The 27,604-nt window shown below is 46.9% G+C and overlaps 2 protein-coding genes across 3 annotated transcripts in view; one reads left to right on the top strand and one right to left on the bottom strand.

Annotated features, from left to right (window-relative positions):
• Positions 1-9,300, bottom strand: part of LRRC19 (leucine rich repeat containing 19) — a 65,656-nt gene extending 56,356 nt beyond the window's left edge. The window contains exon 1 of the mRNA XM_063920237.1: positions 9,232-9,300. The gene's annotated coding sequence lies outside the window, so the exon portion shown is untranslated. The remainder of the gene's footprint in view (positions 1-9,231) is intronic.
• The window catches only part of IFT74 (intraflagellar transport 74), a 386,790-nt gene that overhangs the window by 233,395 nt on the left and 125,791 nt on the right, over positions 1-27,604 (top strand). For both annotated transcript variants that reach the window (XM_063914103.1, XM_063914102.1), the window contains exon 9: positions 26,901-27,039. In XM_063914103.1, coding sequence (XP_063770173.1) covers positions 26,901-27,039 — 139 coding nt within the window. The remainder of the gene's footprint in view (positions 1-26,900; positions 27,040-27,604) is intronic.

Raw genomic sequence — 27,604 nt, 5'->3', positions numbered from 1 at the left:
TTTCTCTGTGATTTTAGTCACCATATCTCTCCTGTATCCTTGCTTGTGCTGACTACACTGCGCAGGGGTTTGGGCAAGAGGTATTGTGCTGCTGACATTTGTACTGTGTTACCTGATACTGCAAGTTATATCATGTCTGCTTCTGAAGGTAACGGTTCTGGGGCTGAACACACTGCCGGTGTTGCTGAAGCCACAGATCCCTATGAGGAGACTATAGCAGCTGTGGGCTCTGGTTCTGGGGGCTCCTTGCCCCCCAGTGGGACTGTGGCAACGGGGGTGCATAATGACCCACCGTGGGCTACTTTCTCCACGCTTCTACATACGCTAGTTACTAAACTAACACCCCCTATGGGACCTCCTATGCCGGTGCAACTGTATGAGGTCCCTGCAGCTAACCTGCCGTGGGCGGATAATTTGTCTGCTCAATTGAAGAAGTTGAACCAGTCCTTGACTACTAAAAAGTCTGACCCTCGCTCGCCTAAGACCAAGGGGTCCTCTAAGCGAGCTCTTATCTCCTCACAATCCACTGCTGTCACTGACACCTTATCTGATGAAGATGGCGCTTACACTGACCCCACAGATTCTGACACAGATACTGCTGAGTGGGAGGGTAGTTCACATGTGGATGTTCCTGATCTTTTGGAGGCTATTAAGTTGATTTTACAGATTACGGATGATCCCGAGCCATCCGCTCCTTCTAAGAAACCAGATAGGTTCAAGCGTCAGAAGGTGGTTAAACAAGTTTTACCTCACTCTGACCACCTAGTGGATATACGTCAGGAACCCTGGGGAAACCCGGGAACGAAGTTTGTGCCTCAAAAGAAGATGCTGGCTCGCTATCCCCTCGCGCCAGAGCTGTCTAAAAATTGTGAAACGCCTCCTCCAATAGACTCACACGTGGCTAGGATGGTGGTTTCCTCAGCTCTACCTGTCACTACCGTCACATCTCTAAAAGAGCCTACGGATAAACGTGTGGAGGGTTGTCTGAAAGCGATTTACACCCTCACGGGTGCTGCATAAATGCCCACTATTGCAGCAACATGGGCTGCCGAGGCTATTAAAGCATGGGCCCTAGAGTTAGAAGCTGAAATCTCTTCTGACCATGCCAGACAATGCTTGTCGTATATTGTCACAGCTTCTCACTATATTAAAGAGGCGGCTTCTTCGCAGGATATTGTGGCTGAGATCCTGGTCTGTGGATCTGGACTCTAGAAAATCCCTGGAGGTACTCCCTTTCAAGGGAGATATTCTGTTTGGGGAGGACTTAAATAAGATAGTGGCTGACTTGGCTACTGCCAAAACGGCCTGTCTGCCAAGTACCGCTCCTTCTGTGTCGAAGGCTAAAGGTACTTCCTTTCGCCCTTTCGTCCTTCAGGTAAAGCAAAAGGTCAGGTGTACAACAAGCAGGCCCGCACTTCCAAACCTGGTAAGCCTAAGCCCAAAAGAGCCTGGGCTGCCCGTCAGCCAGCTTCCAAGACTGATGAGCCTGCCGCATGACGGGGCGGGCCTCCCCCTGGGGGATCCCAGGGTGGGGGGCTGGCTTCTAGGGTATACCCAGGAATGGTTGAAGACCACTTCAGATGCCTGGGTACGGGAAGTCGTCACTCGAGGTTACGCCATAACCTTCAAAAACCGACCCCCTCATCGATTTTGCCGGACAGACGTCCCGTTGTACCAGACAAAGGCAAACACTCTACATTCGGTGGTACAGACCCTCCTGGATACAGGAGTCGTAGTACAGGTGGCTCTTGCTCAGAGGGGCCGGGGGTACTATTCTCCGCTGTTTCTGGTCCTGAAACCGAATGGGTCCTCCCGGCCCATTCTCAACCTCAAGGCATTGAACAGGTTTGTGAAAGTTTCCAAGTTCCGTATGGAAACTCTTCGCTCTATAGTTCTGGCGTTGAAATCTGGGGACTACATGGTCTCCCTGGACATACAGGATGCTTACCTGCATATTCCTATAGCAGTGTCACATCAGCAATACCTGAGGTTTGCAATTGGCAACCTCCATTACCAGTTTCGGGCGTTACCTTTTGGTTTAACTATGGCTCCGCGAGTCTTCACCAAAGTTATGACGGTGGTACTCCGCCGTCAAGGGGTCAGGATACTGCCGTATCTGGACGACTTGTTAATCCTGGCAAATTCCCCAGAACTTCTCCTACGTCATCTGGATATGACTGTCCAGTTTCTACAAGCCCACGGGTGGCTCATCAACTGGAAGAAATCCTCCCTGGTCCCTGCTCAGAGCATGGTGCACCTGGGAGCGCTATTGGACACTCTCAACCAGCGGTTGTTCTTGTCTAAGGAGAAAGTCCTGAAGCTTCAGGACAGGATTCGTTGCTTCCTTTCTCGTCCGCAAGTGTCGATGCATTCAGCGATGCAGGTGCTGGGCCTCATGGTATCAGCATTCGACATGGTGGAGTATGCTCAATTCCATTCTCGCCCCCTCCAGAGGCTGATTCTAGCCAAGTGGGATGGCCTGCCTCACCGGATCAGGTCTCACATGATCTCATTGACTCAGGAGGTCCGTCTGTCGCTGCTCTGGTGGCTCCAGGACCAACGATTGAGCAGGGGCCGTCCCTTCTGGATATCCGACTGGGTCCTGTTGACGACAGATGCCAGTCTAAGAGGTTGGGGAGCGGTGCTGGAGCAACACTCCCTTCAGGGTCGGAGGACCAAGGAGGAATCTCTCCTCTCGATCAACATTCTGGAATTGCGGGCGGTCTTCAATGCGTTGAACCTGGCCCAGCATTTCATTCAGAACCGTCCTGTCCAAGTACAGTCGGACAACGCCACCACAGTGGCTTGCATAAATCATCAAGGCGGCACTCGAAGCCGTCTGGCAATGAAGGAAGTTTCACGGATTCTACATTGGGCAGAACGCCATCTACCGGCCATATTGGCAATATTCATTCCGGGAGTCCTGAATTGGGAAGCAGACTTTCTCAGTTGTCAGGATGTACACTACGGAGAGTGGGGCCTCCATCCAGAAGTGTTTCAACTCCTAGTGGAAAGGTGGTGCCTTCCAGACGTAGATCTGACGGCGTCTCGACACAATCACAAGGTTCCGGTCTTCGTAGCACGGACAAGGGATCCTCAAACAGCATTCGTGGATGCGCTGGCGGTGCCGTGGAGGTTTCGCCTGCCGTACGTGTTCCCTCCAGTGTCACTCCTGCCCAAGGTAATTCGGAAGTTCAAGCAAGAAAGAGGAATTCTGCTTCTCATAGCTCCGGCATGGCCCAGAAGGCACTGGTTCTCAGACCTGCAGGGCCTATCGTCAGAGCGTCCAATTCTTCTTCCACAATGCCCACACCTCCTCGTTCAGGGCCCCTGTGTCTTCCAGGACCTAGCCCGGCTGTCTTTGACGGCGTGGCTCTTGAAGCTTCCGTCTTAAGGGCTAAAGGGTTTTCTGAGGCGGTCATTCAAACTATGTTGCGGGCCCGGAAACTGGCTTCTGCTCGGATTTACTATAGGGTCTGGCATTCTTACTTTGTTTGGTGCGCATCTAACAATTATGACGCTTCCAAGTTTAGTACAACCAAGTTGTTGGCCTTTCTTCAGCAGGGCCTGGACTTAGGCCTGCATCTGGCCTCACTCAAGGTTCAAATGTCTGCCTTGTCAGTGTGGTTTCAGAGAAAGATTGCGACCTTACCTGATGTGCATACCTTTACTCAGGGTGTGTTGCGTATCCAAGCTCCCTATGTCCCGCCTGTGGCTCCTTGGGACTTGTCGGTGGTTTTGGAGGCATTACAAGAGTCTCCGTTTGAACCTCTTGGTTCAGCTGATCTTAAGTGGCTTTCCCTTAAGGTGGTGTTTCTGCTGGCTATTGCTTCAGCTAGAAGAGTGTCGGATTTGGGTGCCTTGTCTTGCAGTTACCCATATCTGATATTTCACTGTGACCGGGCGGTTCTTAGGACTCGTCCCGGTTATTTGCCTAAGGTGGTTTCTTCGTTCCACCTTAATCAGGAGATTGTAGTACCGGCCTTTGTCTCTCCTGATCTGTCTCCCAAAAAGCGGTCTTTGGATGTGGTACGGGCTCTCCGTATCTATGTGAAGAGAACTGGTTCTGTTAGAAAATCTGATTCTCTCTTTATTCTGTTTGGGTTTCACAAACGGGGCTGGCCTGCTCACAAGCATACTTTGGCCAGATGGATTGGCATGGTGATTGCACATGCTTATGTGAGGGCTGGTCTGTCAGCTCCGGCTCACATTATGGCCCATTCTACTCGGTCTGTTGGACCTTCTTGGGCGGCCTGCCGTGGTGCGACCCTTGAACAATTGTGCAAGGCGGCTACGTGGTCCTCAGTGAACACGTTCATAAGGTTCTATGCCTTCGATACTGCCACTTCCCAGGATGCTTCCTTTGGACGCCGGGTTCTTGTGCCCGCTACAGTGCGTCCCCTCCCATAAGGAACTGCTTTAGGACATCCCCTATGTCTTTCCTTGTGAAGCCCAGTTTACCCCGCAGCAGAAAACGAGTTTTATGGTAAGAACTTACCTTTTGTTAAAACTCTTACTGCGAGGTACACTAGGCTCCACAAGGCGCCCACCCTGACGCACTTAGCTTCTTTGGGTTGGTATGGCATTAGCCGCTAACACTTCTCCTGTCATGAGAGTGTGGTGTATGTGGCTACTAACCGTTGTCGTCTCTTTTGCTGCTACTGCATTGGGCTGGTTAACTGAAAACTGAGCTCCTGTGCAGGGAGGCGGGGTTATAGAGGAGGTGGCGCTATGCATTCTGGGAACAGTCATAGCTTTTGAGCCTGATGGTGCCTCGGATCAAGATCCTACTCTACACCCCTGTGTCTTTCCTTGTGGAGCCCAGTGTACCTCGCAGAAAGAGTTTTAACAAAGGTAAGTTCTTACCATAAAACTCGTTGTCTGAATGACAGACAACTAGCCAGATCTGGCAGATGACCTGCCATATACAGTGGGGATTGAAAGTTTGGGCACCCCAGGCAAAAATTCATTTTAATGTGCAAAAAGAAGCCAAGGAAAGATGGAAAAATCTCCAAAAGGCATCAAATTACAGATTAGACATTCTTATAACATCTATAATATAGAAAACGGGCAGTCTCTTACAGAGTCATTATTAATACGAGACTGTATGATTGGTATTACAGGCAAGAGATGACAACTTATATTCACTGTAATTGCGAGTGACCAGTTATAAGAGTTCTAGTTGTCACATACTAGTGTTTGTTTGCTCAAATCATATGTGATTAATTTATAGCAGCAAAACACATTTACTTATTTTAAGCATTATATAATGCAGGCATAGTACTGAACATCCTATGGGTAGGATTACCTGAGATACCAGATAACACTTTGGAATACAATAATCATCATCTGTTAAAGCTATCAGAAAGATGATATAAAATATTAAACGTTTATACCTATTATTATAGCTATCATTCTATTATGCTGTATTCTTGGATTACATTTTCTGGAGTGTTTCATTCTTATTGAATTACCCATAGATCACTCTTAACGAACATTTAGTTCTAGCATATCATAGAGAGTGAAAAACGGTCCATACATATTAGGACTATTTAATATCAATAACACATAATGAATATGACACATTAGCCTTGTTTTTAATCTTTATTCACTTTATTTTCATTCTTGCTCACTTTCCTTACTATTTTTAATACTTCGCTTGACCTTGAATAAAGGACAATATAAGTCCGGTAAATCAATTTAAATATTACATACAAGATAAATAAACATTTATTGTGGCATTTTGCCTATATTTGAGAACATGACAGGGGTTTTAACTAATTCAGAATAAAGATTTTATTTTAAAATTGAATATATATTGGGTTGTGTGCACCGCATTGGTAGCTGATTTTTCTTTTCTTTCCCCTCTCTTTGGGGAATTGACCTTATTCTTATAACATGTCAAAAAAAGTTTGATTTAATTTGCATCATTTACACTTTCAAAAGAACAGAAAACAAAAAATGGCGTCTGCAAAAGTTTGGGTACCCTGCAGAGTTAATACCTTGTGCTGCCCCCTTTCGCAAGTATCACAGCTTGTAAACACTTTTTGTAGCCAGCCAAGAGTCTTTCAATTCTTGTTTGAGGTATCTTTGCCCATTCTTCCTTACAAAAGTCTTCCAGTTATTTGAGATTCCTGGGCTGTCTGTGACGCACTGCTCTTTTAAGGTCTATCCATAGATTTTCAATTATGTTGAGGTCAGGAGATTGTGAAGGCCATGGCAAAACCTTCAGTTTACGCCTCGTGATGTAATCCACCGTGGATTTTTAGGTGTGTTTAGGATCATTATCCATTTGTAGAAGCCAGCCTCTTAACTTCAGCTTTTTCACAGATGGCATCAAGTTAGCGTCCAAAATTTGCTGGAATCTTATTGAATCCATTTTTCCCTCTACTCGTGAAATGTTCCCTGTGCCACTGGCTGCAATACAAACCCAAAGCATGATTGATCCACCCCCATGCTTAACAGTTGGACAGAGGTTCTTTTCATTAAATTCTGTGCCCTTCCTTCTCCAAACGTACCTTTGCTCATTCCGGCCAAAAAGTTCTATTTTAACGTCATCGGTCCACAGAACTTTATTCCAAAATGCATCAGGCTTGTCTATATGTTCATTTGCAAACTTCAAACGCTGATTTTTGTGGTGAGGACGTAGAAGAGGTTTTCTTCTGATGACTCTTCCATGAAGACCATATTTGTACAAGTATCTCTTTATAGTGGAATAGTGTACCACAACTCCAGTGTCTGCCAGATCTTCCTGGAGGGATCGTGCAGTCAAACGTGGATTTTGACTTGCTTTTCTCACAATCCTGCGAGCTGTTCTGTCTGATATTTTTCTTGGTCTTCCAGATCTTGCTTTAACTTCCACTGTTCCTGATGACTGCCATTTCTTAATTACATTCCGAACAGAGGATATGGGCATCTGATAACGCTTTGCTATCTTCTTATAGCCTTCTCCTGCTTTGTGAGCGTCAACTATTCTCAGTTTCAGTGTTCTACACAACTGCTTAGAGGAACCCATGGTGCTGATTGTTAGAGCAAGGTCAGATGAGTCTGGGCTTTTAAAACCTTTGAGATTGACATCACCTGGTCTTTCCAGACGATGATTGAGAACAATCCATGACACTGCCAAAGGGGGCAGTACAAGGTATTAACTCTGCAGGGTGCCCAAACTTTTGCAGACGCCATTTTTTGTTTTCTGTTCTTTTGCAAGTGTAGATGATGGAAATAAAATCAAACTTTTTTTGACATGTTATAAGAATGTCTAATCTGTAATTTGATGCCTTTTGGAGATTTTTCCATCTTTCCTTGGCTTCTTTTTGCCCATTAAAATGAATTTTTGCCTGGGGTGCCCAAACTTTCAAACCCCACTGTAATTGTATAGTGTATGCCCAGCTTTAGGATGTTAAGGAAACGTGACGTGATTTATGTATGTGTGTGAATGCATTTGTGGTCAAGAAATTATAATTAGAATAATAATGCTGATTTCGTAAACCAACAGTGTTTAGCTTCATATTCCCACATACGCAAAGTGCTTTACCTTTGTGCTGGTTTTTAAATTGAAAACAACTATTTTTACAACTTCTGTTTGTTTTCTTGGTGAGATCTTAGTTTTGAATTACATCACATTTGTTGTCACTTTAAACATGTTAATAGAAGACAAAACCCTTGAAGCAACAGTAATGATCTTTGAAATAATGTTTGTTTTTTCCCTTAAGGCTTATTTTCATTTTCTATCCATTTTAATTCTTTTCTCTGTAGCAGTGGAAAGAAACTGGTGTCCCAATAGCCCTAAAAGTTGTCACATGCCCGACCTGCCTATTGTGTGCCAATTTCCTGCAATATCGCACCCATAGGCCAATAGTGCACCACCCTGTTGATAGCTGAAGATGAGGATTGTTGGGAAGTATAGCATGTCATGCAGCCCTCCTGGCCAGGATAATTTCATCTATGTGACATTAGAATCATTACACAGAGTGAGCACAGTGCAGCTGTACAACAGGGAAGAGTGATGTTTTCTTACCAGCTTAGCTAGTCAGCCTTATGCTAACCCACTGCTGGTGCTCTGATCTCCTATTGTAGTCTCATGCTTCTCCACAGAGGCAGTGGGTGACAGAGGGTAACTTGCAAGACCCTGACAAATGATTATGTAGTCCACAATCTTTCTATGGTATGGAATGCCTCCTTTACACATAGATTTTGTGTAACTAACTAAGAAATTATAAGGTTATTTAAAAAGAAATAGATTATTTGCCAGAGGCCGCAGTAACTCCATGCTGTTATTATAAGAAACCAGCACATCCCTCTTGTCTGCTTTGCTGAGGTATAATTAGTATCTTCCAGAGATACCAATAGAGCAGTGTCATTGTATCATCAATTTATCATGAAAACATGCGGAATATTTGTATGGCGTTATGAATAACAGAGCTTCTCTTGGGAAAAAAACACCGCCATATGTATGTGAGATTCTTTCCCTTTTCACTAACAATCTGTTATCCAAATTTTTTAACGCTTCTCTTAACACATAACAATCTTAAAAATACATACACATGTAAGAAACCACTTCCATCATTAATGCAATTTGTTTCACTCGCATGACTGTCATCAGTGACATCAGCAGTCTGATAAAATGATATCCTCTGAAACATCCATTTTCACCTTCACCTTCACCATTGCAGCTTCCTCATAAGGATTAAAGTAAATGTCATTTTTATTCATCTGTTCTAATTTGGTTGGACTAAGTAATTATTGGAGCCTAATGTGAATATTTTCTTTTCTTATATTTATCTACATGTATACACACGCACACGTAAATATGTGTGTACTGTATATGAGTGTGTGTGTGTGTGAACTATGCTCCGTAGAAAAATAATTAGGTGATGGCAGTTCCTTGTCACTGATCTACAATACATTACGTGGCCTTACTATATAATACTTAGTAATATTTAAATTAATCTTTGTGATACAGACCTTCGGAAAGTCATTTGCACCGTTCATATAGCAGTCTGTAAAAGAGGGCGATATTGAATGGCAACATAGAGAAACAATGCAAAGTGATATTTGTCGCCAAAGTAAAGATTAGCTACATTCAGCTTATGGTCTGTGATTCAGCTTAACACCTTAGTGTATTGTGTTTTACACAATTCCGCACAAATAAAAATCAACAAAATTGTCTAATACACATTACAAATAGACATAAGTAACACATTTCCAAGTTGTAACATTTTCTACTCCTACCTTTTGGAGAGTTGTGTCTCTGACACCTAGCTTGTTTGTGTGGGTTGCAGCTCTGCCCTTTACATTGGCAAGGAGTAATGCAGCAGCATAGCAACACCTTGTTCACTGTAACCTTTGTACTCAGCGACAGGTGCTAATACTTCTTTAGCAAAAGATTTACTAGTTATTCTTTTCTTGTATTGGTCTAAATTCAATAGCCATCCAATAAGGAAGTAAGTGAGCAGCATGATTAGATCTCATGCTTCCTGCGCACTATAGACAAATCAGGTTATAGCTTCATACTTTGTTATGATACTGGATATGTGAGGTTGAAATATGAATATTTAAACAGTATTTGTCTGTAAATATCTGCTTTTTAGCATCACGTGGAGCACATAGCTGAGTAGCTACTAAGCAAAATATTATTTTAATATGAGCATGTATACTTCATTATTTATATAAACATTGTGATAATCCATAAAATAATATACAGGTTGAGTATCCCTTATCCAAAATGCTTGGGACCAGAGGCATTTTGGATATTGGATTTTTCCGTATTTTGGAATAATTGCATACCATAATGAGATATCATGGTGATGGGACCTAAATCTAAGCACAGAATGCATTTATGTTTTATATGCACCTTATACACACAGCCTGAAGGTAATTTTAGCCAATATTTTTTATAACTTTGTGCATTAAACAAAGTGTGTCTACATTCACACAATTCATTTATGTTTCATATACACCTTATATACACAGTCTGAAGGTCATTTAATACAATATTTTTAATAACTGTGTGTATTAAACAAAGTTTGTGTACATTGAGCCATCAGAAAACAAAAGTTTCACTATCTCACTCTCGCTCAAAAAAGTCCGTATTTCGGAATATTCCGTATTTCGGATATTTGGATATGGGATACTCAACCTGTATTGCTATAATATAGATGTATAACAAGATGTATGTTTGTGAGATAGCTATGTATGTATGTATGTATATGTGCGTGTGTGTATGTATGCGGAGATATATATATATATATATATATATATATATATACATACACACACACATAGTATGTATGTGTATATATATATATATACTAGGTGATTCATCGCGCCCTACGGGCGCTCTTCACACCGTCGCAAGGGGCTACGCCCCTTTAACCCCTGAACGCCTTTTCGGCGTTCAATATTTGTATTATATAGAGAATTACAATTGCACGACGAAAGGGCATCAGATGGTGAAGGGGGCGAAGCCCCTTGCGATGGGGAGAGGGCCGCAGATGGGGGAGCGGTCCAGATGCTCTGCTGTTAGGGGAGGGGCAGGTGCAGCTGTCGCAGATGGGGGAGGGGTTCCGGAGGCACTACTGCGGGTGGGGAAGGGGGGGGGGGGGGGTTCGTGTGTGGGGTAGGGGGTCCGGAGGTGCCGCAGGTGGGGGAGGGGCGGGTGTAGGGGTGCCGTGGATGGGGGAGAGGGTCTGGGGGCGCTGCGGGTGGAGGAAGAGCCGGATGCGGCGGTGCCATGGGTGTGGGAGTATAATGGGGTATATATGATGGGGATGGGTACACGTTGGGGGGTATATATAATGGTGATGGGTACACATTGGGGGGTATATATAATGGGCATGGGTACACTGTGGGGGGGGATTATATAATGGGGATAGGTACACCGGGGGGGTTTATATAATGGGGATGGGGTATGTATAATGGGGTCTGGGTATCGGGAGAGACTTCCCGCGGGTCCCTCACCTTCCCGCCGCGGGTCCCTCACCTTCCCTGGCCAGCTCGCCTCTCTCCATCCCGCTGGCCGAAGCTTCTCCTCCTCAGCCCCGCAGGCAGGTGGCGCCGGAGCTGTCACTGGGTCAGGCCAGGGACCGGCATGAGGCCTACACCGGCGCCCAACCTAGAGTCTGAGGATGCAGCCGGTTTGGAGCGGGAAACACACGGAGCAGAGGCCGTCTGGGCTGGGAGAAGAGTCAGCAGGGAGAGCGGCATCCGGCAGCCAGGGTTCAGGGACCACAGAACTGCCTTCACCCGGGATATATACAGGGGGCGTCCAGTCCTACACAGCCGGTATATGGGTGTGTGTGTGTGTGTGTGTGTGTGTGTGTGTGTGTGTGTGTGTGTGTGTGGAGGGAGAGCATAGGTCAGGTAGGTATGTGTATGTGGGTGCATAGGGCAGGTAGGTATGTGTGCGGGTACATAGGGCAGGTGTATATGAGTGGGGGGTATACAGGGCAGGCATTGGTAGGTATGAGTGTACAGAAGATATATGTGTGAATGGAGGGGGTACATAGGGTAGACAGGTATGTGTGTGGGGGTGTAGATGTGTGTACAGCAGGTATGTATGTGTGTATGGAGGGAGTACATAGAGCAGGTAGATACACAGAGTGTGGGGAGGGGAGGAGGTGCTGCAGCCACTGTGTACTGCGGGTCACTTGCTTGTCTCTGTGTCTCCCTGCTTCGGCGCCGGCTCCCCGTTCTCATCTCTCAGCTTCCGCTCTCATCCTCCCTGGGCGGATCCGTCCTCTGCTGCTGCCGCCTCAGACTGCGCCGGCTCCCCGCTCGCATCTCTCGGCTCCCCGCTCTCATCCTCCCTGGGCGGATCCGTCCATCTGCTGCTGCCACCTCAGACTGCGCCCGCTCCCCGCTCGCATCTCTCGGCTCCCCGCTCACATCCTCACGGGCGGATCCATCCTCTGCTGCCGCCGCCTCAGACTCACCGGCTGCCGCCACGTCAGACAGCTGTGGCCCGTTACCCGTCCTCCTCCTTCAGACAATCACACAGTGCCAAGTTGACTGCCGCCACTCCCCACCGACAGGTGATTGGCAAACAGCCCGAGGGATCACAACCCCTCTTCAGACACTCCGCCAATCACACGACTGGGGTCATACCTAGATGCCTCCTTATTAGCCCAGATCTGTGACTCTGACTCCGCCCAGCATTGTGACTCCGCCCAGCATTAGCAAATGAGTCACAAAGTCACAGAACTGGGCTAATATATAGAAGATATAAACCATAGTATGTATGTATATATATATATATATATATATATATATACATACACACACTGTGTGTATGTATATACAGTATGATATATATCATATATATAATATATATATTTCTCTAACGTCCTAGTGGATGCTGGGAACTCCGTAAGGACCATGGGGAATAGCGGGCTCCGAAGGAGGCTGGGCACTCTAGAAAGATCTTAGACCACCTGGTGTGCACTGGCTCCTCCCACCATGACCCTCCTCCAAGCCTCTGTTAGATTTCGTGCCCGGCCGAGGTTGGATGCACACTAGGGGCTCTCCTGAGCTCTTAGAAAGTTATAGTCTTAGAATTTGTTATTTTCAGTGAGACCTGCTGGCAACAGGCTCACTGCAGCGAGGGACTAAGGGGAGAAGAAGCGAACTCGCCTGCTTGCAGCCGGATTGGGCTTCTTAGGCTACTGGACACCATTAGCTCCAGAGGGATCGACCGCAGGCCCAGCCTTGATGTTCGGTCCCGGAGCCGCGCCGCCGCCCCCCTTGCAGAGCCAGAAGCAAGAAGATGGTCCGGAAAATCGGCGGCATGAAGACTCTGTCTTCACCAAGGTAGCGCACAGCACTGCAGCTGTGCGCCATTGCTCCTCTCACACACTTCACACTCCGGTCACTGAGGGTGCAGGGCGCTGGGGGGGGCGCCCTGAGGCAGCAATAAAAACACCTTGGCTGGCTAAAATACCTCAATATATGGCCCCAGGGGCTATATATGAGGTAAATACCCCTGACAGAATTCCATAAAAAACGGGAGAATAGGCCGCGAAAAAGGGGCGGAGCCTATCTCCTCAGCACACTGGCGCCATTTTTCCCTCACAGCTCGGCTGGAAGGAAGCTCCCTGGCTCTTCCCTGCAATTCTACAGTACAGTAAGAGGGAAAAGAGAGGGGGGGCATTAAAATTGGCACTGTATACAGTATATTATATAAAAAGCAGCTATTAGGGACATAACTCAGTTAGTCCCTGTATATATATATATAGCGCTCTGGTGTGTGCTGGCATACTCTTACTCTGTCCCCCCAAAGGGCTTTTGTGGGTCCTGTCCTCGTTTAGAGCATTCCCTGTGTGTCTGCGGTGTGTCGGTACGGCTGTGTCGACATGTTGAATGAGGAGGCTTATATGGTGACAGAACAGAGGCCGATATATGTGATGTCGCCCCCTGTGGGGCCGACACCAGAGTGGATGGATAGGTGAAAGGTATTAACCGACAGTGTCAACTCCTTACATAAAAGGGTGGATGACGTAACAGCTGTGGGACAGCCGGCTTCGCAGCCCGCGCCTGCCCAGGCGTCTCAAAGGCCATCAGGGGCTCAAAAACGCCCGCTCTCTCAGATGGCAGACACAGATGTCGACACGGAGTCTGACTCCAGTGTCGACAAGGTGGAGACATATACACAATCCACTAGGAACATCCGTGACATGATCCCGGCAATAAAAAATGTGTTATACATTTCTGACTTTAACCCAAGCACCTCTAAAAATGGGTTTTAGGTTTGGGGAGAAAAAACAGGCAGTGTTTTGTTCCCCCATCAGATGAATAAATGAAGTGTGTGAAAGCGTGGGTTCCCCCGTTAAGAAACTGGTAATTTATAAAAAGTTACTGATGGCGTACCCTTTCCCGCCAGGTGGATAAGTTACGCTGGGAGATATCCCCTAGGGTGGATAAGGCGCTCACACGTTTGTCAAAAAAGGTGGCACTGCCGTCTTAGGATACGGCCACTTTAATAGGTACCTGTTGATAAAAAACAGGAGGCTATCCTGAAGTCTGTATTTACACACTCAGGTACTAGACTGAGAGCTGCAGATAGTGCTGCTGCAGCGTGGTCGGTGACCCTGTCAAACAGGGATACTAGTTGGCAAACATAAAAACATATTAAAGACGTCGTCTTATATATGGGGGATGCACAGAGGGATATTTTGCCGGCTGGCATCCAAAATAAATGTAATGTCCATTCTGTCAGGAGGGTATTAGAGACCTGTCACTGGACAGGTGATGCTGACTTAAAAAGCGCATAGAGAGCCTTATAAGGGTGAGGAATTATTTGGGGATGGTCTCTGGGACCTCGTATCCACAGCAACTTCTGGGAAGAAATAATTTTACCTCAGGTTTCCTCACAGACAAAGGTACAGTCCTTTCGGCTTCAGAAACAAATGGCGCTTCTTTTCTGTACAGAGACAAGGGTAGAGGGAAAAAAGCTGCACCAGTCAGCCTGTTCCCAGAATCAAGATTCTTCCCCCGCCTCCTGTGAGGCCACACCATGACGCGGGTGCTCCACAGGTGTAGCCAGGTACGGTGGGGGGCCGTCTCAAAAATTTCAGCAATTAGTGGGCTCGCTCACAGGTGGATCCCTGTTTCTTTCAAGTAGTATTTCAGGGGTACAAGCTGGAATTCGAGATGTCTCCCCCCAGCCGTTTCCTAAAATATGCCTTGCTGACAACTCCCTCAGGCAGGGAGGCTGTGCTAGAGGCAATTAATAAGCGGTATTCCCAGCAGGTAATACTCAAGGTGCCCCTACTTCAACAAGGACGGGGTTACTATTCCACACGGGTTGGGGTACCGAAACCGCATGGTTCGGTGTGACCCATTTTATATTTAAAATCCTTGAACACAAAAATTCAAGTTCAAGATGGAATCGCTCAGGGCGGTTATTCCAAGCCTGGACGAGGGGGATTACATGGTATCCTGGGACATCAAGGATGCTTACCTGCATGTCCCCATTTACCATCCTCGCCAGGAGTACCTCAGATTTGTGGTACAGGATTACCATTACCAAGTCCAGACACTGCCGTTTGGACTGTACATGGCACCGAGGGTGTTTTATCAAGGTAATGGCCGAAATGTTGATACTCCTTCAAAAAAAGGGAGTTGTAATTATCCCGTACTTGGACAATCTCGTTATAAGGGCGAGGTCCAAGGAGCAGTTGGTAGTCGGGGTAGCACTATTTTGGAAAGTGCTACAACAGCATGGTTGGGTTCTAAACAGTCCAAAGTCACAGCTGGTTCCTATGACACGTCTACTGTTCCTGGGGATGGTTCTGGACATAAACCAGAAATAGTGTTTCTCCCGGAGGAGAAAGCCAAGGAGTTGTCATCTCTAGTCAGAGACCTCCTGAAGCCAAAATAGGTAGCGGTGCATCATTGCAGGTTCCATACAAGAACTTTTCAGAGGGACCTGTTGGACAAGTGGTCCGGATCGCATCTTCCGATGCATAGGCTGATAACCCTGTCTCCAAGGACCAGGGTATCTCTACTGTGGTGGCTGCAGAGTGCCCATCTTCAAGAGGGCCGCAGGTTCGGCATACAGGACTAGGTCCTAGTGACCATGGATTCCAGCCTTTGAGGCTGGGAGGCAGTCACACAGGGAAGAAATTTCCAGGGACTTTGGTCAAGTCAGGTTATTTCCCTACACATAAATATTCTGGACCTGAGGGCCATTTACAATGCCCTGAGGCCGGCAAGGCCTCTGCTTCAAAACCAGCCGGTACTGATCCAATCAGACAACATCACGGCAGTCGCCCATGTAAACCAACAGGGCGGCACAAGAAGCAGGATGGCGATGGCAGAAGCCACAAGAATTCTCCGATAGGCGGAAAATCATGTGTTAGCACTGTCAGCAGTGTTCATTCCCGGAGTGGACAACTGGGAAGCAGATCTTCTCAACAGACACGACCTCCACCCGGGAGAAAGGGGACTTCCTCCAGAAGTCTTCCAATAGGATTGTACACCATTGGGAAAGGCCACAGGTGGACATGATGGCGTCCCGCCTCAACAAAAAGCTATAAAAGATATTGCACCGGGTCAAGGGACCCTCAGGCGATAGCTATGGACGCTCTGGTAACACCGTGGGTGTACCAGTCGGTTTATGTGTTCTCCCCTCTGCCTCTCATACCAAAGGTACTGAGAATAATAAGAAGGCGAGGAGTAAGAACGATACTCGTGGATGGCCAAGAAGAGCTTGGTACCCAGAACTTCAAGAATTTATATCAGAGGACCCATGGCCTCTGCCACTCAGACAGGACCTGCGGCAGCAGGGGCCCTGTCTGTTCCAAGACTTACCGCGGCTGCGTTTGTCGGCATGGCGGTTGAACGCCGGATCCTGAAGGAAAAGGGCATTCCGGAGGAAGTCATTCCTACGCTTACTAAAGCCAGGAAAGAGGTTACAGCAACTCATTATCACCGCATATGGCGAAAATATGTTGCATGGTGTGAGGCCAAAAGGGCCCCAACAGAGGAATTTCAACTAGGTCGATTTCTGCATTTCCTGCAAGCAGGAGTGACTATGGGCCTTAAATTGGGTTCCATTAAGGTACAGATCTCGGCTCTGTCGATTTTCTTTCAAAAAGAACTAGCTTCAGTACCTGAAGTTCAGACATTTATAAAAGGAGTGCTGCAGAGTCAGCCCCCGTTTGTGCCTCCTGTGGCACCTTGGGATCTCAACGTGGTGTTGAGTTTCTTAAAATCACATTGGTTTGAACCACTAAAAACCGTGGATCTGAAATATCTCACGTGGAAGGTGGTTATGTTATTGGCCTTGGCTTCTGCCAGGCGAGTATCAAAGTTGGCGGCTTTGTCTTGTAAAAGCCCTTATTTGATTTTCCATATGGATAGGGCAGAATTGAGGACTCGTCCCCAGTTTCTCCCAAAGGTGGTGTCAGCGTTTCACCTGAACCAGCCTATTGTGGTGCCTAGGCTACTAGGGACTTGGAGGACTCCAAGTTGCTAGACGTTGTCAGGGCACTGAAAATATATGTTTCCAGAACGGCTAGAGTCAGAAAATCTGACTCGCTGTTTATCCTATATGCACCTAACAAGCTGGGTGCTCCTGCTTCTAAGCAGACTATTGCTCGTTGGATTTGTAGTACAATTCAGTTTGCACATACTGTGGCAGGCCTGCCACAGCCAAAATCTGTCAATGCCCATTCCACAAGGAAGGTGGGCTCATCTTGGGCGGCTGCCCGAGGGGTCTCGGCTTTACAACTTTGCCGAGCAGCTACTTGGTCAGGGGCAAACACGTTTGCAAAATTCTACAAATTTGATACCCTGGCTGAGGAGGACCTGGAGTTCTCTCATTCAGTGCTGCAGAGTCATCCGCACTCTCCCGCCCGTTTGGGAGCTTTGGTATAATCCCCATGGTCCTTACGGAGTTCCCAGCATCCACTAGGACGTTAGAGAAAATAAGAATTTACTCACCGGTAATTCTATTTCTCGTAGTCCGTAGTGGATGCTGGGCGCCCATCCCAAGTGCGGTTTATCTGCAATACTTGTACATAGTTATTGTTAACTAAATCGGGTTATTGTTGAGCCATCTGTTGAGAGGCTCTATTGTTTCATACTGTTAACTGTGTTTCATATCACGAGTTGTACGGTGTGATTGGTGTGGCTGGTATGAGTCTTACCCGGGATTCAAAATCCTTCCTTATTGTGTACGCTCGTCCGGGCACAGTACCTAACTGAGGCTTGGAGGAGGGTCATGGTGGGAGGAGCCAGTGCACACCAGGTGGTCTAAGATCTTTCTAGAGTGCCCAGCCTCCTTCGGAGCCCGCTATTCCCCATGGTCCTTACGGAGTTCCCAGCATCCACTACGGACTACGAGAAATAGAATTACCGGTGAGTAAATTCTTATTTATACGCCCCAATCCTCCATAGCATTAAAACCACCTGGCCAATATTGTATGGGATCCCCTCATGCTGCCAAAACAGCACTGACTCATGGAGACATGGACTCCACAAAGCCCTCTGAAGGTGTCCTGTGATATATGGCACTAAGATGTTAGCAGCAGATCTTTTATAATTTCTGAATATTTTCAGTCTCTGGCATTCTCAGTAGATGATGGAACGTTCAGGTAATGACACCACGGCTGGGAGGAGCCAGAGTTCAGGCCATCTCATTAACTGAATGTAGCTGTTATTTAGTAAAATTGTTTTTTGGTTACTTCTTTCATTAGCAACAATCTAGAGACAGTGTTAAGATGGGAAACATCCAGGAGGCATTTTTCAGAATCACCCAATGGAAAATAAGATTTTAAACCTACCGGTAAATCTATTTCCCCTACAGGGCCGAAACTAGGATTTTTGTCACCCGGGGCAAGGTAGTCATTTGACACCCCCCCCCCCCCCCCCCGCAAAAAAATAAATAAATATTTTACAATACATAAATAAAAATAATAAAATAAAATAAAAAAAATAAAAAATAAATGAATAAAAATATTATTTATATATATATATATATATATATATACTGTATATATATATATATATCTCTTTCAGAACTTTTTTACCTGAAAAACTGCCTTTTCTAACATAAATTTCATATCCAGGAAAAAGTGTCCCCATTTTACACAGTACGACAGGCAAATGTCCCCATTCCCCATTTTACACATTGCGGCAGACAGGTGTCCCCATTTTACACATTGCGGCAGGAAAAAGTGTCCCCATTTTACACATTGCGGCAGGAAAAAGTGTCCCCATTTTACACATTGCGGCAGGCACAGGTCCCCATTTTACACAGTACGCTGGCAAGTGTCCCCATTTTACACATAGCGGCAGGCACAGGTCCCCATTTTACACAGTACGCTGGCAAGTGTCCCCATTTTACACATAGCGGCAGGCACAGGTCCCCATTTTACACAGTACGCTGGCAAGTGTCCCCATTTTACACATAGCGGCAGGCACAGGTCCCCATTTTACACAGTACGCTGGCAAGTGTCCCCATTTTACACATAGCGGCAGGCACAGGTCCCCATTTTACACATAGCGGCAGGCACAGGTCCCCATTTTACACATAGCGGCAGGCACAGGTCCCTATTTTACACATTGCGGCAGGTGGTGGAGGGAGAGAGAGAGAGAGAGAGAGAGGAAGGGAGAGGGGCTGACTTACATTTGAAGCGGTTCTCGCCGCTCTTCAGCCGCCTCTCCCTCCTCGTCTGCGCGGCTCCGGGCTCCCCCTTCTCACTCCTCCGGCGGGGTTTCGCGGAATGACGCGTTTGCGCCGTGACGTCACGACGCAATCGCGTCATTCCGCGAAACCCCGCCCCCCGAGCTGGGCACTCGGGAGAAGGGGGTTTAAAAGTAAGTGCCGCGGCGGGTGTTAGGGGGTCTCGGCGCCCCCTCCAATCTGGCGCCCAGGTCGCCTGCCCCCCTAGCCCCCCCCTAGTTTCGGCCCTGTCTCCTAGTCCGTAGAGGATGCTGGGGACTCCGTAAGGACCATGTGGTATAGACGGGCTCCGCAGGAGATAGGGCACCTAAAAAGAACTTTGACTATGGGTGTGCACTGGCTCCTCCCTCTATGCCCCTCCTCCAGACCTCAGTTAGAGAACTGTGCCCAGAGGAGATGGACAATACAAGGCAGGATTTAGAAATCCAAGGGCAAGATTCATACCAGCCCACACCAATCATACCATGTAACCTGGATCATACATAACCAGTTAACCGTATGAACAACAACAGTAACGGTCCAAGACCGATTTCAACTGTAACATAACCCTTATGTAAGCAACAACTATATACAAGTCTTGCAGAGTTTCCGCACTGGGACGGGCGCTCAGCATCCTCTACGGACTAGGAGAAATAGATTTACCGGTAGGTTTAAAATCTTATTTTCTCTTACGTCCTAGAGGATGCTGGGGACTCCGTAAGGACCATGGGGTTTATACCAAAGCATCCAATCGGGCGGGAGAGTGCGTATGACTCTGCAGCACCGACTGAGCAAACGCTAGGTCCTCATCAGCCAGGGTATCAAACTTGTAGAATTTAGCAAAAGTGTTTGACCCCGACCAAGTCGCCGCTCGGCAAAGTTGTAATGCCGAGACGCCTCGGGGAGCAGCCGCCCAAGAAGAGCCCACCTTCCTAGTGGAATGGGCCTTAACCGAATTTGGTACCGGCAATCCAGCCGTAGAGTGAGCCTGCTGAATCGTATTACAGATCCAGCGAGCAATAGTCTGCTTCGAAGCAGGTGGCCAATCTTATTGGCCGCATACAGGACAAACAGAGCCTCTGTTTTCCTAATTCTAGCCGTCCCTTCTACATAAATCTTTAAGGCCCTGACTACGTCCAGGGATCTTGAATCCTCCAGGTCACTTGTAACCACAGGCACTACAATAGGTTGATTCACAAGGAATGAAGAAACCACCTTAGGCAAAAATTGCGGACGTGTCCTCAATTCAGCTCTATCCACATGAAAAATCAAGTAGGGGCTTTTGTGTGACAAAGCCACCAATTCTGATACTTGCCTTGCTGATGCCAAGGCCAACAACATGACCACCTTCCAAGTAAGAAATTTCAACTCAACCTTGTTAAGGGGTTCAAACCAGTGTGATTTTAGGAACTGCAACACCACGTTGAGGTCCCACGGTGCCACTGGAGGCACAAAAGGAGGCTGGATGTGTAGCACTCCCTTTACAAACGTCTGGACTTCTGGAAGAGAAGCCAATTCCTTCTGAAAGAAAATCGAGAGGGCCAAAATCTGAACCTTAACAGAGCCTAATTTCAGGCCCATATCTACTCCTGTCTGTAGGAAGTGGAGAAAACGACCCAGATGAAAATCTTCCGTAGGTGCATTCTTGGTCTCACACCAAGACACATACTTTCGCCAGATACGGTAATAATGCTTAACCGTCACCTCCTTCCTAGCCTTTATTAACGTAGGGATGACCTCTTCCGGAATCCCCTTTTTCGCTAGGATTCTGCGTTCAACCGTCATGCCGTCAAACGTAACCGCGGTTAGTCCTGAAATACACAGGGCCCCTGTTGCAACAGGTCTTCCCTCAGAGGAAGAGGCCAGGGATCTCCTGTGAGCATCTCTTGTAGATCTGAGTACCAGGCCCTTCGAGGCCAGTCTGGGACAACGAGTATCATCTGTACTCTTCTGTGTCTTATGATCCTCAACACCTTTGTGATGAGAGGAAGAGGAGGAAACACGTAGACCGATTTGAACACCCACGGTGTTATCAGAGCGTCTACTGCCACTGCCTGAGGGTCCCGAGACCTGGCACAATACCTCCGAAGCTTTTTGTTGAGGCGTGACGCCATCATGTCTAGTTAAGGAGTTCCCCAAAGACGTGTTATGTCTGCAAAGACTTCTTGATGAAGTCCCCACTCTCCTGGATGGAGATCGTGTCTGCTGAGGAAGTCTGCTTCCCAGTTGTCCACTCCCGGAATGAAGACAGCCGACAGAGCGCTTACATGATTTTCCGCCCAGCGAAGAATCCTGGTAGCTTCCGCCATCGCGACTCTGCTTCTTGTCCCGCCTTGGCGGTTCACATGAGCCACTGCTGTGACATTGTCTGATTGAATCAGAACCGGTAGGTTTCGAAGAAGACTCTCCGCTTGTCGAAGGCCGTTGTAAATGGCCCTGAGTTCCAACACATTGATGTGTAGACAGGACTCCTGGTCTGACCATAGTCCCTGAAAATTTCTTCCTTGGGTGACTGCTCCCCATCCTCGGAGGCTCGCGTCCGTGGTTACCAGGATCCAGTCCTGAATTCCGAACCGGCGACCCTCCAGCAGGTGAGCACTTTGCAACCACCACAGGAGAGACACTCTGGCCCCTGGGGACAGAGTTATTTTCCGATGTAAGTGCAGATGGGACCCGGACCACTTGTCCAGAAGGTCCCATTGAAAAGTCCTTGCATGGAACCTTCCGAAGGGAATGGCCTCGTAGGCCGCCACCATTTTTCCCAGAACTCGAGTGCATTGGTGAACTGACACCCTTTTCGGTTTTAGCAGGTCTCTGACCATGTTCTGGATGTCCTGGGCTTTCTCTATTGGGAGGAAGACCTTCATTTGTTCCGTATCCAGTATCATACCTAGGAACGGTAGTCGAGTTGTCGGAATCAACTGTGACTTCGGTAGATTTAAAATCCAACCGTGTTGCTGGAGCACTCTCAGAGAGAGCGCCACACTGCTCAGCAATTTCTCCCGTGATCTCGCTTTTATCAGGAGATCATCCAAGTATGGGATAATTGTGACTCCATGCTTGCGCAGGACCACCATCATTTCCGCCATTATCTTGGTGAAAATCCTCGGGGCCGTGGAAAGTCCAAACGGCAATGTCTGAAATTGGTAATGACAATCCTGTACAGCGAATCTCAGATATTCCTGATGGGGGGCATATATGGGGACATGCAGGTACGCATCCTTTATGTCCAGAGACACCATAAACTCCCCCTCCTCCATGTTGGCTATTATCGCTCTGAGTGATTCCATTTTGAATTTGAATCTTTTTATGTACAGGTTTAGGGATTTCAGATTCAAAATAGGTCTGACCGAACCGTCCGGTTTCGGGACCACAAATAGGGTTGAGTAGTAACCTCTTCCATGCTGGTGCAGGGGAACCTTGATTATCACTTGCTGTATAGACAGCGTTTGAATTGCAGCTAACACTACATCCCTTTCCGATGTGGAAGCTGGTAGGGCCGATTTCAAAAATCGGCGCGGGGGCACCTCCTTGAATTCCAGTTTGTACCCCTGGGAAACTATTTCCAACACCCAGGGATTCAGGTCTGATCTGACCCAGGTCTGACTGAAAAGTCGAAGACGTGCCCCCACCGGTGCGGACTCCCTCAGGGGAGCCCCAGCGTCATGCAGTGGGTTTTGGAGCAGCCGGGGAGGACTTTTGGTCCTGGGCACCTGCTGAAGCAGGTGCTCTTTTGCCTCTGCCCTTACCTCTGGCGAGGAAAGAGGATCCCCGACCTCTTCTGGACTTGTGCGACCGAAAGGACTGCATCTGATAGGGTGTTACTTTCTTTTGCTGTTGGGGAATATATGGTAAAAAATTTGATTTACCTGCTGTAGCTGTGGAAACCAGGTCCGTCAGCACATCCCCAAACAATACCTCACCCTTATAGGGTAGTACTTCCATATGTTTTTTGGAATCCGCATCACCCGTCCATTGGCGAGTCCATAAGGATCTTCTCGCCGCGATAGACATGGCATTGGCCCTAGAAGCTAGCAGTCCAATGTCCCTTTGAGCATCCCTCATAAATAAGACTGCGTCTATAATATGGGCTAGAGTTAAGAATATAGTATCCTTATCCATATTATCAAATTGATCTGTCAGCTCATCTGTCCAAGCTGCAAGTGCACTACACACCCATGCCGACGCAATTGTCGGTCTTAGCACAGCACCCGTATGAGAATAAATACACTTTAAGGTAGTTTCTTGCCTGCGATCTGCAGGGTCCTTAAGGGCCGCTGTGTCAGGAGACGGTAGCGCCACTTTCTTGGACAAGCGCGTCAGGGCCTTGTCCACAGTGGGGGGTGATTCCCAAGTCTCCCTGTCCTGCTTAGGGAAGGGGTATGCCATATAAATTCTTTTGGGGATCTGCGGTCTCTTTTCCGGAGTCTCCCAAGCTTTTCCAAAGAAATCATTTAATTCATGAGATGTGGAAAATTAATAATCTGTTTCTTTTCCTTAAACATGTGTACCCTTGTGTCGGGGACCGAGGGTTCATCCTCAATATGCAACACATCCCTTATTGCCACAATCATACACTGAATGTTTTTAGTCTCCCTAGGGTGCAATTTTACTTCGTCATAGTCAACACTGGAATCAGAATCCGTGTCGGTAGTAGTGTCTTGTGTTAAGGGACGCTTTTGAGATCCCGACGGGCCCTGTGAGTCGGTCCAATCCGAGGATTGACCCCCTGATGTCCCCCCTAAGTCAGCCTTATCAAGCCTTTTATGTAAAGATGCCACACTTGCATTCAACATATGCCACATGTCCATCCATTCCGGAGTCGGCACAACCGACGGGGACACACCACTCATTTGCTCCACCTCCTCCTTGGAGAAGCCTTCCGCTTCAGACATGTCGACACCACGTACCGACACCCCACACACACAGGGATTAACCTCAAGGGGACAAAACCCCAACCAGGCCCTTAGGAGAGACAGAGAGAGAGTATGCCAGCACACACCCAGCGCTTAATAACACTGTGGAAAAATATGACCAGACAGCGCTTTTTTTTATATAATAATATTCCAATTCCCACTCACTGCGTCGCCAATGTGCCCCCCTCCTCTATTTTCCAGCCTGTGAAGTTCAGCAGGGGAGAGACCAGGGAGCCAGCGTTCAGCATGCAGCCTCTGTGGAGAAAATGGCGCTGGTTAGTGCTGAGGATCAAGCCCCGCCCACCCGACGGCAGGCTTCGGTCCCAGTGCTTTTTTTATTAAAATGGCGGGGGATTCTTGGATTTACTGCCTCCGCAGCCTAATCCATCTTAACATGCCCAGAAGTGAGGAATATTGCTTCCCGGGGTTTCCCCCCCCCCCCCTCCCCAGCGCCCTGCACCCTTCAGTGCTGCTCTGTGTGTGTGTAGTGGGAGCAATGGCGCGCAGCTTACCGCTGCGCGCCTTACCTCATGAAGATCTGATGTCTTCTGCCGCCTGATGTCTTCTGCCTTCTCATACTCACCCGGCTTCTATCTTCGGCATCTGTGAGGAGGACGGCGGCGCGGCTCCGGGATGAACCCCAGGTGAGACCTGTGTTCCGACACCCTCTGGAGCTAATGGTATCCAGTAGCCTAGAAACAGAGCCCAACCGTAAAGCCAGCCCTGCTTCTCTCTCCTCAGTCCCACGATGCAGGGAGCCTGTTGCCAACAGGACTCCCTGAAAAAAAAAAACCTAACAAAATTCTTTTAAAACAGAAAACTCTGGAGAGCTCTCTGCAGTGTACCCTTTCTCCTCTGGGCACAGAATCTAACTGAGGTCTGGAGGAGGGGCATAGAGGGAGGAGCCAGTGCACACCCATAGTCAAAGTTCTTTTTAGGTGCCCTATCTCCTGCGGAGCCCGTCTATACCCCATGGTCCTTACGGAGTCCCCAGCATCCTCTAGGACGTAAGAGAAATATATATTTATACCACCACACTGGGCTAGCTTGGCCAGGCCACTCATTCATCTTGCCCACTAACTTACCCAATCATTTGCCTGCAAACCACTGTTTAGACACATGGTCCTGCGTCTGCTGTAAAGCGCAATATGCGTGACTGTATTTAATATGCATGACTGTTTTTGGTTGGACATGCAATCGAATTTGTCATGTATTTTGTGTCTTCACAATCCGATGAATGATGTATATACTGTATATACGTATATTTATGTATTTGAGTTCTAATGTCTTCACTTTGGTGTTTGTTAGGTAAACTTTTGTTATTACAAGGAGTAATGAAGCCCCTACTTTGAATTGTTATTAAGGATTTTAACAAGACTGGAAATCACCCTTTTTGCAGACTCCACCACCACTTCTCTCTAGATGTCCGTTTTATCCAAATGTGTCATTCTGATCACATATTAAAGACCCAACTGTTCCATTCAGAAACCAATGTAAAATACACCTATGCCATAGTCAGACCACACAAGACTAATTGGGGCGAATCAAATGTTCTGTGCACGCCCTCCAGGGCATCTATATGATTGGGCATCTATCAGAGCAATCCAATTGCGCCCATTAGTAGTTAACTCTCCTGACATCTCCGAGTTTAGCCGCTTTGATCTAAAGATCATGATTGGACATTTAAATTCCTGGTTTGGGCGCCCAAACTGCAGATTTTCACACATTGTTTTTCTCGCACTTCTGGAAGCTGCCAGAAAAAATCTGACTGTTGTGGCTAATGATGAGCGTCTGATCAGAGCAACAATTGAATTGCTCTGATAGATGTCCATTTTAATAGACTCCCAGCAGGGGATGCGCAGAACATTTGAGTTGCCCCCACAGTGTTCAAATCTGACCATAGGGTCATGATTCAGAGCTGTACACAATTTCTCTATTTTTGTAAATGGACGACGTTTTGACTACCGCGCATGCATCAGCACTGTGCATGTGCTTTGAGTATCCTACAATCTCGGTCGAAGTGTGGATTTAGACACTATTTGACAGATAGGGACCGTTTGGGGGATGTAACAGGAATAGCAAATAATATACAAGCTTGTCACAATCATTTTGGGGGCGTGTCACAACTAGCGACTGCATCTTCAGATTCAGTGTCACTGACTCTGGCAGCTTAGTTGCGATGAACATTCTGAGTTTGCCCAGAGTGGAGTAACCTCTGTTCACCCAATACTGTGTCTTCGTACGCAAGTGGCGGCTCTGAGAAGCCACATTGGGCTTCTCATTACAAAAGATGGTTCCTGCGACATTTGCATATGTTTTCAGATCTGCCACGTACGAAGCTGCAGCAGCAACCTGATTTGCATTCACCCCCTGAATCTTCTCCGTGAGATGATCAAATAACTGTGAGTCAGTCAGTAAAAACCAATGACATTTAAACTGTCTGTCACCAGAATGTACAGTGAGTTATATTCCCATTATGCTGCACGGTAGAAACCTGACCTGAGATAACATTGGTTTGGGCAATGGGGCTATAGATGTGCTGGAGATGGACTTATGTCTACTAGTTGGCTGGCTGGAAAGATAATTAGTAGATTTGTGGCCACCGAGTTCTACTATAAAGATCCTTTTAAAATGTTGTCACCCCCGTTTCTGTAAATGGTGCAATCAGTCTCAATCATTTTAAGGTAATCACAACAGCTTGCAGGTTTTGACTGTAGTTTATACAAGGCTGCATGGCTGTTATCTTCCTAGTACACATGTTTCTATAATGTTCACTCTTTATCAGCTTGTATCCTTACAGTTGTCTCATTGTACTACAGAAAAGAAGATCTTATACGAGGTGTGGAAGAGGACATTGAACATGAGAAACGAGCAGCTGAAGGCATTGTAAAGAATATGTCTGACGAGAAACAAACTATATACTTCACAACAAAAGCAAAGAACGAGCAGCTGTTAAAGGTGCAGCTTGTGACCTAAATGTTGCATACTTCTCTGTAACACTTTCATGACGTGCTTATCTGTAAAATGTGTTGGTATATGCAGTTTGTGTATAAGTCTTCTATAGTTGAGTATACAATTTACCAGTGTGTTGCACCATTGCCATGTCATTCACCATAATTTAAAAATATTGTTGCCATTATGCATTTTTAATTTATTATTATACAATTTTTATTTTATTTTATACATTTTACAATATTTATGCACATTTTTAGTACTAAAATTTCCACCCTGATTCCAGTAGTTTTAAATGTCCAAAAGCAAATTCGGCAATGTTCTGCTAGTTCCAACTGCAGCTACTAGTCTAAAAAAAACATAGACAGTCTCACAATATTTACACATAGGCGATAGATAAATAGCCCATTGCTACTTTTATCACACACTCACAAATGCAGGGAAGCAACTGACTGAATTATTGTGAATTAATTATTGCAATGCCCACAAATGTATGACTGTGTGTGTGTGTGTGTGTGTGTGTGTGTGTGTGTGTGTGTGTGTGTGTGTGTGTATATATATATATATATAT

Source organism: Pseudophryne corroboree, chromosome 1, assembly GCF_028390025.1.
Source record: "Pseudophryne corroboree isolate aPseCor3 chromosome 1, aPseCor3.hap2, whole genome shotgun sequence".
NCBI lineage: Eukaryota > Metazoa > Chordata > Amphibia > Anura > Myobatrachidae > Pseudophryne > Pseudophryne corroboree.
The sequence above is the reverse complement of the archived record's forward strand: the minus strand, read 5'-3'. Positions and strand labels throughout refer to the sequence as shown.